The sequence below is a fragment of the Camponotus vicinus genome, unplaced genomic scaffold (genome assembly GCF_025532165.1).
Source record: "Camponotus vicinus isolate PSW18456_S1 unplaced genomic scaffold, iyCamVici1.0 SCAF_4, whole genome shotgun sequence".
Classification (NCBI taxonomy): Eukaryota; Metazoa; Arthropoda; class Insecta; order Hymenoptera; family Formicidae; genus Camponotus; species Camponotus vicinus.
In genome coordinates this window covers 10,100,217-10,114,661 of record NW_028141976.1, presented here as the reverse complement: position 1 = coordinate 10,114,661, position 14,445 = coordinate 10,100,217, and the positions used below count along the sequence as shown (strand labels likewise).

The following is a 14,445-nucleotide window of genomic DNA, read 5'->3' as shown; positions in this document are numbered from 1 at the left end:
AGAACATATCGACAACAGTACAAAATTTGTGTTGGTAAATACTGTCTACTTTAAACCCAGATGGCTACACATTTTTGATGAAAATGATACAGGACAACACATATTTCACGCTTCTAACACAAAAAGATATCTTGTGCCGACAATGTTTAAAAATTCAATATATAAGTATGGCATAATAAAAAGTTGGCGTTGCAGATTTATCGAAATCCCGTACTTGGCAAGTAATTGTCATTTTTTTTAAAATTTTCGACGAGATATTATATCTTGGAATTTGCTCGTAAGAACACATGTGTTCTAGCAGTACACTATATTATCTCTTTTTTTCCACTTTAATGTTTTCCGGACTATTGTTCTTGTGTTACATATATATATTATAACATAATCTAGTTTACTCTTTCCGTTCTGCTTATCTTCTACTTTAGCTTCATTTGATCTTGGTTTATTTTGCTATGTGACGTATAAGTTGACGTATATCATTTATATCAGGTAATTTTTCAAAAATATTGTTACGTTGCATGCGTAATCAGTAGCTAATGAACAGAAGAATGGAAGCCTCGATTGATATTGCGAGGTCATAGAAACTCCGCAGCTGTTATATTACTTTAACTAATTGTAAAACACGTATTTTAGAGTTATGCTTTTATTCCTTTCTTCGAATTTTTATTCGTTTCTGCGATTTTAATAAAAAAAAACATTTGTAATACATATATATACATACATACATATATATATATTTTTTTTTTATTCAAATCGCAGAAATGTAGAAATAAAAATTTGAATAAAATGCGTATTTTAGTAAAAGTAATGCGCATTGTAGTAACAGCCACGGGCGAGATTTTTACGATCTCGCAATATTAATCAAGGTTTTCATTCATCAAGGTATTCATATATATATATATATATATATATATATATATATACACATATTATGTATACGAATTTCATATTCACGATCCCATTTTTGCAATTATATAAAAATCGCCAAGATATACGATTTTTACAACAAATTTCTTTTGCGCATTGAAATTTTATAATATATATAATAATACATAATTTTACATTTTTAATTGGAATATATAAAATTGTTGTTGAAGAGAATATTGCATCTCTAAAGTATGCTAATGCATGTTCAGGCAAGATGAAGTAAAGTCACATCTTAAAGTATATTGAAGATAACATCCCAGTGAGAAATGATAAGTCGAATAGACGTCTAAGACGTTTAATAGATGTCCAATAGACGTTTATTAAACATCTTAGACGTCTAACAAACGTCTATCCGACTTGTCATTTCTCACTGGGATCAGTTCCCGATAAAAAATTTTTCATGTATATTCATGCAGAATTGAATATAATTGTACAAAACTACATATAATTGTGTAAAAATATGTATAATTATAAATGATAGAATACAGAACATTATATATATTTATATATAAGTGCAATAACTGTTACATATAATTACCCGGGAAAAAAAAGTCCATGTCTATTTATATAAAAAAAAGTAAAATTATATACAGTCTTATATAATTATATATTATAATATCACATATGATTTTATCAGAGCATACGTTTTTGTATATGCTTAGATATGTTGTCCATCTCTGAATACCTCACGTCATTTTGTACAATCAGACATAGTCAGATATTATATCATATCTAAGCATGTATAAAACCAAAGCAAAGGTTAGTTTCATGTATGCTTTGATATAAATCATATATGATATTATATATAATCATTTAAGATTATATATGATTTTTACCTTTTTTTATATAGACAAATATAATTTTTCCTAAAAATTATATCTTGCATTATATATTTAATTAATTATAAGTCCTCTTAATAAATATTCTTAATAAATAAGAATATATTCTTAATGAATAAGAATATATTCTTAATTTGCGACTTCTACGCCGCAACTCGATTTTCGTGTGCGCGACATGTTTCTTCATTTCTTCATTTGCTGCTACGCGGCGACACCACTCTTAATTTTTCTCGTATTCAATATTTATCATGAAATGTATATAAAGGACTTGTATTAACGTAAGGTCTAAAGTATATTTTTTTCCCTTAGCAGTAGTGCGAAAGAGAGGACGCTGCTCACAGGTTCTCTGTGTGCACGTGAGCCGCATCCTCTTTCTGACATTCACTGTTTATCAGTTTAATTTCGAACTGAATTTAAAATAATTTATTTAATAATCTGGATTCCTTGTTGGGATTCAGAATATTAAACAGATTATTTGAAATTAGGCGGAAAAAAACTTTTAGACCAATAATTAAATTTATTTGACTTCAACAAAATTTATTAAATCCAAAAAATATTTTTCTCTGTATATTAAGAATATCTCTTTAGAAGATTTTCCTCTTAACTTAAGAGGATCCTCTTGGCGCCTATTTTAGTGGTATATATTCTAAAGATAAGTGGCATATTCTTAAGTTAAGAATACAATTTTTTCTGTGTACTCTTAGTGTACTTAATTTTCAAATCTGATAATATTTATTCATATATGATATCATATATGACTATATTTGGCAAAACATAATTAGATATTGACAAAATCCATATATGGCCAATTTTATATGGACTTTTTTTTCCCGGGTATATATAAGTGCGCATTTTGCATACTTATATATAATGTTCACAATGTTTTATGTATAATTATATATGGATTTCTGTTAGTTTAATATATAATTATATATAAGAGTCTTGCGTCATATATAAATATATACAGGGTGAATTTTAATGGTTGTGTCAATCTTTTTATCATACGGGAGATTACCGATCGCAATTTTAATAAATTAATTGATACATAGATGTCAGTTAATTGAATCGACCGTATCGAAGGCCGAAATATAATGTGTACAATTAAAGCAAGTTAAAAGCTGAAATTATGTAGTGTTGATTTATTATTATTATTAAAACTACGTATACATATTTAATATATTAAAGCAGTAAGAATACATATTTAAAAATTCAGTTCAAATTTAACACTTTAACGTTTTATGTAAAACTTTATTTCAAATTCCGCATTTATTTTTATGATAAAAATTTTTATTATTGTTATACGTTAAAGGTATGTAGTATTTCTGCCTTCTTGAAATAAAATCACGCAATTGTTCCACAAGAAATACATTTTTATAAAACAATTGCGTAATTTTATTTTAAGGAAGAAAATTTTTTGCAGCATGTTTTTAGCATATAATACAATAAAAATTTATCATAAAAATAAATGCGGAATTTGAAATAAAGTTTTACATAAAACATTAAAGTGTTAAATTTGAATTGAATTTTTAAATATGTATTTCTTCCGCTTTAATATATCGAATATATATAATAATAAATCCCTTGTGTTTTGATCATAGTAAAATAATAATAATAATAATAATAATAATAATAATAATAATAATAATAATAAATATAATAACATATATATTTAATAATAATAATAATAATAATAATAATAATAATAATATGCATAGCTTTAATAATAATAATAAATCCACACTACATAATTTCAGCTTTTAACTTGCTTCAATTGTACACATTATATTTCGGCCTTCGATTCGGTCCATTCAATTAACTGACATCTATGTATCAATCAATTTATTAAAATTGTAATCTCCCGTATGATAAAAAGATTGACACAACCATTAAAATTCACCCTGTATAAGTAACAAATATAGTTCAGATACAATTATGCATAATTGTATACGATTCTATATAAACGAGAAATTTTGATCGAAATGTATATGTATCTTTTCCTCAATGCACTCATGAACAACGGATAGGTGAAACATTTTGTTTTGTGATTGGGATATACTTAATAACTGTGATTGGGATATACTTATATGTATGTATACACATTGCAAAAGATCTAGATACGATGTCAATAAATAAATAATCATAAAATTATCTCACTGTTGATATAAATAAATGTAAAATAAATTTTCTTCTAATATTATGCTTCCTACAACCGTTTCGCTGTTGCTTTCAGGTATATACAGGGTGACCCATTTTAACTTAGGCAGCCAAATAACTCGAAAAATAAGCAAGATAGAGAAAAATGTTTTAGACAAAAATTGTTTGATTTCGAGGGGGCCATAAGATGGTACCATTGGTTTGACCTTGAAGAGTCATTTGAAGGTCACGTGAAGGTCACCTCAATTTTTTTAAATGGCACCCCCTATTTTTTATTACATATTCTTGTAGCCGACCTTGAGAGCTTTCCAAAACACTATAATTAAGTTAGTTTTTATTAAGTACTTTCCGAGTTATGAGGCTTGAAATCATTTCTTAATTTTACATAAACCGTAAAATATCTTGTAAAATATTCATTTTTCGATTATCTTACCTTAATACTTTTATGTACAAAATAATGAGAGGAATCAATTGGTGTAAAGAAAACACATAGTTGTTTTGAAGAAAAAATATGTAATTTGCAATTAACAATTCCATATTTTTTCTTAAAAACAACTATGTGTTTTCTTTACACCAATTGATTCCTCTCATTATTTTGTACATAAAAGTATTAAGGTAAGATAATCGAAAAATGAATATTTTACAAGATATTTTACGGTTTATGTAAAATTAAGAAATGATTTCAAGCCTCATAACTCGGAAAGTACTTAATGAAAACTAACTTAATTATAGTGTCTTGGAAAGCTCTCGAGGTCGGCTACAAGAATATGTAATAAAAAATAGGGGGTGCCATTTAAAAAAATTGAGGTGACCTTCACGTGACCTTCAAATGACTCTTCAAGGTCAAACCAATGGTACCATCTTATGGCCCCCTCGAAACCAAACAATTTTTGTCGAAAACATTTTTCTCTAAATGCTTAGTTTTTGAAAGAAAAGGGGTGTACGGGTGGTGTAGGACACCCTGTATATATATTGTATATATACCGACTGTCATTATTCGATCGCGGCGCGACGTCGGCTCAAGCAAGGTTAGCCGACTTTTGCCCGATACCGACTCTCGGATCGACGTTGGCGATATCATGGCAACCGACTGTCACTATCCGATCGCGGCGCGACATCGGCCCAAGCGAGGTTAGCCGACTCTTGCTAGATACCGACTCACGGGTCAACGTTGGCAATACTGCGACAACTGGTGTCCGACATTGACCTGACATTAAAAAAAAAATTATATTCGTGTATATTTATTTCGAAATTTTATTACTTTCTTAAAACTAAATTTGTTTCTTAATGATAAATTTGGTTTTTAAAATAATTTATGGAAAATTATATATTTGCACTAGTTATGACATATGTAGATAATATATAACATTTAAATTAAACGAAGAAGTAGTCTACCACGTGAGGCAGTTGGCTCACGATCCAGAGGTCCCGAGTTCGAGTCCCACCAAGGTAAGTGTGTTTTTCAAATACGAGAAAACATTTAATCCATTATAAGAAACGCTAATTTTCAGATAGAATCATCATATAGGCTGCATCTTAAAAAACAAACTTAGTTAAGAAAAGTAATAAAATTTCGAAATAAATATATGAATATAATTTTTTTTTGTCGGGTGAATGTCGAAAATCAATATATATATATATATATATATATATATATATATATATATATATATATATATACACGTGATTACAAAGGATATTGTACTGTATCTAGTTAAATGTAAGACAATAAAAATGCGATGTAACACTTAGTAAATAATTTGTAACAAGCACGCAACAATAAAAAACAAAAAAACCTATATTTGTTACTTTTATTATAAAAATATACCTTTATATAATAATATACAAATATATATATATATTCATATCCATTTATACATAAGCATATCTGTTTTTATATGGACAAAATTGATATATAAGTTTGTATAACTAGATATAATCAGTTTTGTCTAATTATATATGAAAAATTTTTTACCGGGTTTTGTATTGCAAATGTTTTGTTTTTGAGTATAAAATGAAACAGTGCCGTTCATATTGTTAAAATGTAATTCCTTGTAATGTAATATCATCAATGTATGTAATAAAGTACATACATACATGTAATGTAATAAAGTATTTATCAAATACTTCACAATAACCGTTGATACCTTCGTGTGTTTTTTGCTACATTAATGATATTCTCAATGTGATTCAAAAGTGCATCAGAAACACTTATATCCACATAATTGTTTCATTAGTCAAAGAGACAATAAATGAAAAAATTAATTCGCGCGGATACCATGATCTTTACACTGTACTGTGCAATTCATTAAGAAAACGAAAAAAAATACACACGCACACATATACACATTTTTTTCCAAGTAAATGCTGCACATAATTTTTTTCTACACATATGTATACATGGGCATGAGAAAGAAATGCTTCAAAACATGAATTTAAATGTCAGAACATATATGGAAAAAGCATGTGCATAAACTCATGTGTTAAGGCATTTCTATTGCCGCGTATATAACTGTATTAAAATATTACGTTATCATCTCTCAATGGGAATAAAAAAATATATTTATTAGGTGTTAGGTCAGTGTGATCAATGATTTAATATGCATTAATTAAATTCATTGTTCAGTTTTAATTATACAAGAAATTTATTCATCATCTAGTACAACCGTCGTTTTTTCGGATACATACAAACCATCCAAAAACTTTCTTATATCCTTATTTTTGACTGTTGTCGATTGTTGAATGAGAGCAGCTGAAATAGAATCAAACAATTCTCATGAAATATATTTCAAGTTGATTTCTTTGCATTTATTTATTTAAAGAAATAATTTCAAGGTACCTGAACGGGATACATCTTCTAAGGAATTTCCTTCTATAATCAGCTCATCTTTCTGTTTTCCAGAATTGGCAACAGTTACACCAGGTGCCATTTTAACACGCCTTATGTACTTCTCACCCAAAAAATTACGAATTTCTATAACTGTGTTGTTCTCCGTAGTCACACAGTTGATGGGGAAATGAGCGTACACAGCTCGCATTTTATATTGGTAGCCTTTTGTGACTCCCTTAAGCATGTTCTCAATATGAGAACATACGGTACGAACAGCAGCTAATTCTTTTTTCGTACCAAACCATTTTTCTACTTTAAGTAGTCTGCTACTTATCATCTAGAATACATAACAAAAAAATATACATTCATAAAGCATGATGTGGATGCTGAATATTTTGATGTCAATCACAAAAATTTCAGAGAAGGATTTATCATTTATGAAAAATGAAGGGGAATCCTGATTATCATCACAATATATTTTTGACATTGCAATTAATCAAATTTTATACTTAATAAAAGATCTTATACAAGAGATGTGATATACTCTCACAAATAATATTTTATAATAATATGTATATATAAAAGAAATTATTTCCTTACCCGAATATCAAGTGCGAGATGTTTAAAGGACCGTTTCAAAACACCTCTTGGTCCTTTTACAGTCACTAGACGAGATTTTACTGTGACAGTTAATCCCTCTGGGATTTTAACTGTCTGATTAGTCACAATTTGCTTCATTCTGCAACATAAAGAAATTTATATAAACATTTTATATGATTATACAATAACATAAAATATAGTAAAATCCACAATCGTTGTGCAATCATTATTTGTTAAACTTTGAAAGTGTTAATTATATTATTTATATTAGCAAAAGAAAATTGTAAATATAATTAGACAAAAATGATATAATGAAATATATTTTGTATTTAGCTTTATACGATATAAATGAGATTAAAATCTCCATACGATTCTCTATCCTTATTTTGTCAAGTGCCGCGTGTGTGTAAATGTCATAACAAAATTCAACAAGTTAGAGCTCAAATTTCTTATATTTAGGACCCTTCATCTATCATATTATACTGTAGTTAAAATTTGGTACTTTACTACTAGTAATATATATGCTAGAGTCAAGTGATTTATTGTTCTATTCTAAAATGTAATTAAAAATTAATTAAAAATTAATTATATAGATTATTATCTTTTGTCTAAGCAAAACTGCTTAATCCAATATCTTTCATTGTAAAATACGAAGAGAAAGATTCCCCATCTAAATATTTAATTCCTGTCTAGTTTTTGCCAGAAAGTTATGTAATTTTCATGTGAAACTCAATTTTTAACATCTTAGAATATAATAGTCTCAATACGTTTTCCCTTGATTTTAGTAAGATACACATACCGGAAATAAAGATATAAAATTTTAACATGCAGCATAATATGCGACACGAGTTAAGGGATGAAGGAAGGTGTGATAACTAATATAATAGTGTTCAAGATTCTTCTTTACTTCATATAAAATAGTATCCAAAAGTAATAAAAATATTCAAATGTAATATCGCACATTCATTATAATACACACATGTTTGAGTTTCGATAAGAATTTTGTAGGTTATGACAGGTCAATGCTTACAGCAGTTGTTTACATGAATCAAGATGGATCGATATCATAAAATTGCATAATTAAAAAATTAAATTTCTCATAAAAATCATGCACAGCGATTTTTTTTTCAATAGTACGTAAGCAAATTGTTGAATGCTATCGCAAGGGTTTTATGGCTCGTTGTCGCAAAACGTTCCACGTGTCGCAGAAAAATATTACATCACGGCAAATGTGGGAAGAATGATAAATGTCAGGAACATGTGAAAACAAATTTCATGCCCGACAAATCGACGGATCGTCGCTGATTTTTTAGGATATTCCTAAGGACGGAAATTTCTTTACCTGAAACACGCCGCACGATAACCGGAAAAGATGGAAAGAGACTTAAAAAGATCGAGGCAGAGCAAAAATCCGATGAAGATGCGAAGCAGAGAGAAAAATGAGAGGTGTTACGGCTCACGGCCCGCTTTTAGGTGATCCCTGAAAGCGATACGCCCTCTGTGGACCTTAAAAACGTGCACCTAAACTACGAAGCCAAAGTGCACGAATGTTTTCAGAGGGTAACATATAAAGTGCACAATTTCAGGAAAATAAAATTTTAATCATGATTACATTAAGGATTGGATCATCATTAATTCACAGTCTAAAACTTCTTATCTTACTAATGGTAAATATTATAATTGATTAAATTATATATTATATATTAAATTATATATTATATATTATATAATAAAATATACAACTATTTTTGTAGCTGGATTCGAACTCGTTTTGAATCTGCGCAATGGTACCGGTATGGTTTTCTGCGCAGACGCTCGACGCTTGATGCTATCATGGCTGCGATCCAAAATTCACTGCCAGTACTGAAAATCTATAATTTACGTGACGTACACTATAGATTTTCAGTACTGGCAGTGAATTTTGGAACACAGCCCATGTATAGGCATCTTTACAATAAACAATAAACTATAATCTTATAGTTCGAAAGAGATTTGATTAAATATTATGATTTTTTACTCATATATTTTTCATATATTGTTTATACATTTCTTAAAAAATAACGTTCTACATATATACAATCTTTTTCTTACAAATAAAATAAATTATTATTGTCTGTAAATTATAATATTCATTATAATAGCTTGTAAATTATAATACATTATTATGTAAAATCATATAAAGAAAGACAAATTCCTTTATATTATTATTTCATGTTTTCATTATTTTATATAATAAAATAATAGTTTTGTATAATAAAATGTACGAAAAATTACTTAGTTTTTATAATTAATATTATTTTTCAAAATTTGTTTTAATAAAAATAATGTTTCTACAATATTTTAGTTACAATCTATTCTGCATATGAAATAAATTTTTACAAGTGCCATCTCTTATTATATACATTTTCTATCACTATAAACTGATAAATCGTAATTTCGCATGAAAAGATTATTTGTGTTTTAATATAAACATACGGTTATCCACAACTCTATTCGATTTAAAGATAGGTTACAAAATATTGTAAAAAAAACTTTATCATACAATTTTTTTCCTTTTTCTTTATAATTCCAGTCCTTTATGTGATACTTTTAACGACAGTTGCTAGATACAGAGACACATAATAACAGTGTAATAAAGTTAAAACAACACAGTGTGCTATCATCAATAGTGTGTTACTGTTCCATTTTGTAACTGTTCCAAAATATCGCAAGAGGAAATCTGCATATATGAAAATTTTTTCCAAAAGTTGTAAACCGTTGGAGACATTGTTAAAGTAAATTCAAGATCATCTGTGAAATCACGTAAAATTCACTTGAATTTTGTGCGAAAACAACATGTTTTCTTTCCATAATTTTTTTGACAGTTTTTTTTTGTTAATAGGCATGAGGGATCAAGCAGTTAGCATTTAAATTACGTGAAGTAAAGAGAGAATTTTCGATTAAAATTGAATAATATATATGTATGCAAATTTCGAATTTTTGGGTTCTTCAACTTTTTCTAAGTATTATAGCGCTAATCATTTAAAATGACAGTTGATTTTTAACTTGACAAACAAGAGAAAAAGAACTAAAAAGCTACTACATCTAATACGCATATATAAATAATTTATTAAGTTTAATAATTCTTCCTTCATTTTACTCGAAATATATTTCACACATATATCATAGAATCACAATTGTCATAATGTTTTTATGGATAGGTACGATTACGTCAATATTTAAAAAATGTTTTCTCTAATATAGTTTTATATAATATATATATATATATATATTTATATATATCTCTACATTTAATGTAAACTATTAGCTATATTTAATGTAATAAAGTATTATTTGAAAAACAGTTGCTCTCTTTTAATTTTGTCAAATGTATTACAGAGTTGTTTGCGATTATCGTCACTAGCACTGCCTTTGAAACAAACATAGCAATACGTGAAAATGTGTTAGCGAATAAATATCCAAATAATTTTCAAAGTATATTAGTAGCGTACGTAACAATTTTACAAGTCCATTGTACAAGGTACGTAATTAATGCATTTGAGATATCTTATAAACTTTAAGTTTTCTAATTTCTAATTTATGTTTTATATCATAGAGTCTATTATCTTATTCAAGTACCGAGATGAATATAGTAATTTTTCCTTTAAACGTATATATAATGTTATCCTTACTTTCTAATGATGCTGAAGGAGATCCACACTGAATGAATTAAAATCTGTTCTTCGCTTCGATGATAAAATATCTTTTAACGACAAATTGAAAGCTTTAATAAATTTATTAAATGTAAGATGAAAAACACGCAAAAAAGCTGAATGATACATGATTCTTTTAGAAAATGATACATTTAAATGTGTTTTAGGGTATTAAAAACAATGCGTTGCAGATAACACACACGGTATGTTTACGAAGATAGTTATTTTGTAGGTGACTTTTTAACGATGTACATGAATAATTTTATATCTTTGGTTTTAAATACAGATTTCGGATATGATACTGTTAAATTTATTAACTCAATCATTGAATTAATAACAAATGATATGATATATCCGACGTAATTTTTCCAGGTATATTGTATCAGATATATTTGACTAACAATTAAATGTATAAAATAATAATAAAGAATTATACAAAACATTTTCAATAATTAAATATTTTGAACAGAACAACGATCGACAACAATACAACATTTGTGTTGGTAAATACTGTCTACTTTAAACCCAGATGGCTAGACATTTTTGATGAAAAGGATACAGGACAACACATATTTCACGCTTTTAACACAGAAAGATATCTTGTGCCGACAATGTTTAAAAATTCAATATATAAGTATGGCATAATAAAAAGTTGGCGTTGCAGATTTATGGAAATCCTATACTTGGCAAGTAATTGTCATTTTTTAAAAAATTTTCATGAATAACGTTTAATCGTATATTTTACAGAATGAAGACATGGTAATGATAATATTATTACCAAATAGAGAGATACCACTAAAGACTCTGGAAAATAATTTTAATTGGCAAACATTGATAAATACACAAAGCTTCCCCGATTTTATTTCATTATATCTACCTAAATTTAAGTTTGAAATTACTATAGATTTAGAAAACGTTTTACGTAAGGTATATATCAAACTTAGCGATACTGATTGTGAGAGAATTCGGATAAATTCTACAAATAAAAATTTGTACTTGTAGATTGGTTTGAATATGATGTTTGAGGATCAGGCGAATTTTATACGTCGCTCAGAAGTTCCTTTAAAAGTGAACAGAGTATTACAAAAAGTGATCTTAGAAGTTAACGAAAAAGGTTCTAAATTTCCTACCAGAAAAGGTAATTTATGTATCTATTAATAACAGAAGATATTTTTAAGCGAATACTGTGTAAAATATTACAGTAAAAAATTATTGATTATAGTTGTCAACGTGAAACAAACGTTAAAACCGAACAAACAATTTGGACAACCGAGAAGATTTATAGTAAATCGTCCGTTTATGTTCGCAATCGAACATAAATACTCGAACGCCATTGTTTTTAGGAAGCGTAAGGATACCAAATGCTAGTAGTCTTGTTCGAGCGAGAAATGATGAATTATAAATTTTATATTATATTTTTTTTAATTTAAAATTTTTTAAAATTTACATCGCATTACTATGCGCATATATATACAGTTTAATAGAAGTTTATGTGTAAACAAAAAGTAAGTTTATGAGATTTTATCACACTATAGGTATAAAGTTTAAATATTGATAACAAATTGAAATAATTTCAATTTTTTAAAAATATTTATATTTGTGAGTATGATTAATCGATTTGCTTATTACTGTTAAAGATGTCCTAAATAAACTTGCATATGTTATTTGCAATCGAATAATGCATATATGCATAGTGCAGCGTGAAATCGAACAATTATATATCTAAAAGATGTATGTATCTACATTTTTTATATTAGATAAATAATTGGTCAATCTTATCGTGAATATGTATTTTGTGCATTATGTAACTATACAAGTACTGTAGTATTATGCAGTACATTATATATTTATATATTTATATATTTATATATATTTATATATTTATATATTTATATATATTTATATATTTAGATATTTATATATATTTATATATTTAGATATTTATAGTTCAACATATACTATAGTTTAAAACTTGTATATATACATATTTATTTTAGCTATCTATAGTAATTTTATATTTTCAAAAAATAAAATTTGCAGCAATTTGATTAAACATATTAAACAATAATATTATACATTTAAGCGAAATAACAATAATTTTTCTCTAAAATGTAGTATTTGAGTACGAATTATAAAAAAGTTGAACAAATAAATAATGCTAATAATATTAATCTATCAATTAGTAATTTGTAATTTGAAATATTATCAATTATGTTAATTAATAATAATAATAATCTTTGAATGGCGAATAATATAATATTAAAATTTGTAGTAATGTTCTATAATATATCTAGTTTAATAATAATAATAGTATTTTGTATAATATTAATAAATAATAAATATTAATTTTAATAAGTATTATATATCAGAATATCTAACCCTTTCTATCTTGTGTGATTTACCATGTTTGTTGTTCGTCGCGAAAAGAATCTAACTCATTCTGAATCCTGTTCAATGGTACCGGTAATGGTTTTCTGCGTAGACGCTCAACGTTTGATGCTGCCATGTAAAGACACCTTAATATGTCAAGATGCACGCAGCGAATAAACGCGAAAATCTTATTATTTTTAATATTATTGTATTATTTATATTATTATATTTAACATAGAAAGCGACACGTTGAAAATTTGCAAAGAGAAATTTGCAATTATTATATAATATATATTAGACGATCTTATACTATACATATCAATATTGAATTCTATATATACTGGAATGAGCCAAAGAGGTATTATATACAAAATTATAAAATATAAAATTTATACATAAAAATATTTTTTTATAATTTTCATAAATTTATATAATTGCAAAAAATTATCTTATATAATTATGTTACTTTATATATAATAAAAGCTTTTAAAATTTTGTTAATGTATATTTTTCAGAAATTTCTTTAGTTTATTTAATTTTGCTTTATAATAAAATTTAAACTTAAGTATTTCTAAATATTTATTATAAAATATCTTGTTCAGCTGTTCAATCTGTTAATATTTTTACTAGTAATAAAAATAATAAAATTTTAATCTTATGAAAATTTGAAGAAATATATAAAAATTTCTTAAATATTTTTGCTATTTATTAGTTACTATTAAATATTTTAAATTATTTAGCGCCAAATGTAGAACTTTTTATTGGTTTCGCCATTTTCGTTCTAAAAATCTTTTGACCAATCAGGAAAAGTCGTCTGCGTTCAGACTCTTGCCTCTCTATTCATAGTCCGTTCTTATTTCATGACATAAACATTTTAAACATAAAAACGGACTTTGAATATCGCTCTATGAAAACCTTCTCTATAGAATGATGAATGGAATTGATCAAAATCTCTATTGTTAGTTTCGTTTTTACTTTATGCCTTATTTCAAGTATAATTATTATTCATCGGTCAAAATCCGCTTACTTTCTACAA

The 14,445-nt window shown here is 26.6% G+C and overlaps 2 protein-coding genes and 1 long non-coding RNA gene across 4 annotated transcripts; 2 read left to right on the top strand and 1 right to left on the bottom strand.

Annotated features, from left to right (window-relative positions):
• The first annotated feature begins 51 nt into the window (after positions 1–51).
• On the top strand, positions 52–1,153 carry LOC145970316 (uncharacterized). The gene is made up of 3 exons (XR_014438390.1): positions 52–221; positions 423–486; positions 1,095–1,153. It is a non-coding gene; the product is annotated as an uncharacterized LOC145970316 (long non-coding RNA).
• A 5,373-nt stretch (positions 1,154–6,526) lies between these two features.
• LOC145970189 (large ribosomal subunit protein uL6) lies at positions 6,527–8,849 on the bottom strand. 2 transcript variants are annotated; one of them, XM_083096740.1, is made up of 4 exons: positions 8,690–8,849; positions 7,348–7,486; positions 6,757–7,084; positions 6,527–6,669 (listed from the first exon to the last, which is right to left on the bottom strand). In XM_083096740.1, the coding sequence occupies exons 2-4, from the start codon at positions 7,483–7,485 to the stop codon at positions 6,563–6,565; spliced, it is 573 nt and encodes a 190-aa protein (XP_082952866.1). In that variant the 5' UTR covers position 7,486; positions 8,690–8,849; the 3' UTR covers positions 6,527–6,562. The 2 variants fall into 2 exon arrangements, with proteins under 2 accessions (XP_082952866.1, XP_082952865.1); XM_083096739.1 differs by lacking the exon at positions 8,690–8,849 and adding an exon at positions 8,255–8,278.
• A 1,682-nt stretch (positions 8,850–10,531) lies between these two features.
• Positions 10,532–12,407, top strand: LOC145970607 (serpin B6-like). Its single transcript, XM_083097486.1, has 6 exons — positions 10,532–10,547; positions 10,726–10,867; positions 11,509–11,641; positions 11,787–11,966; positions 12,042–12,177; positions 12,262–12,407. Exons 1-6 carry the CDS (start codon positions 10,532–10,534, stop codon positions 12,405–12,407), a joined length of 753 nt encoding a protein of 250 aa, XP_082953612.1.
• Positions 12,408–14,445: the final 2,038 nt, after the last annotated feature.

Coding starts and splice junctions, on each gene's coding strand:
- LOC145970607 (XM_083097486.1), top strand. Junction 10,868..11,508: donor TTACAAGTCCATTGTACAAG/GTACGTAATTAA, acceptor TATTTTGAACAG/AACAACGATCGACAACAATA. Junction 11,967..12,041: donor TAGAAAACGTTTTACGTAAG/GTATATATCAAA, acceptor TTGTACTTGTAG/ATTGGTTTGAATATGATGTT.
- LOC145970189 (XM_083096739.1), bottom strand. Junction 7,085..7,347: donor ATCTCGCACTTGATATTCGG/GTAAGGAAATAA, acceptor TATGTATTCTAG/ATGATAAGTAGCAGACTACT. Junction 6,670..6,756: donor AGAAGATGTATCCCGTTCAG/GTACCTTGAAAT, acceptor ATTCTATTTCAG/CTGCTCTCATTCAACAATCG.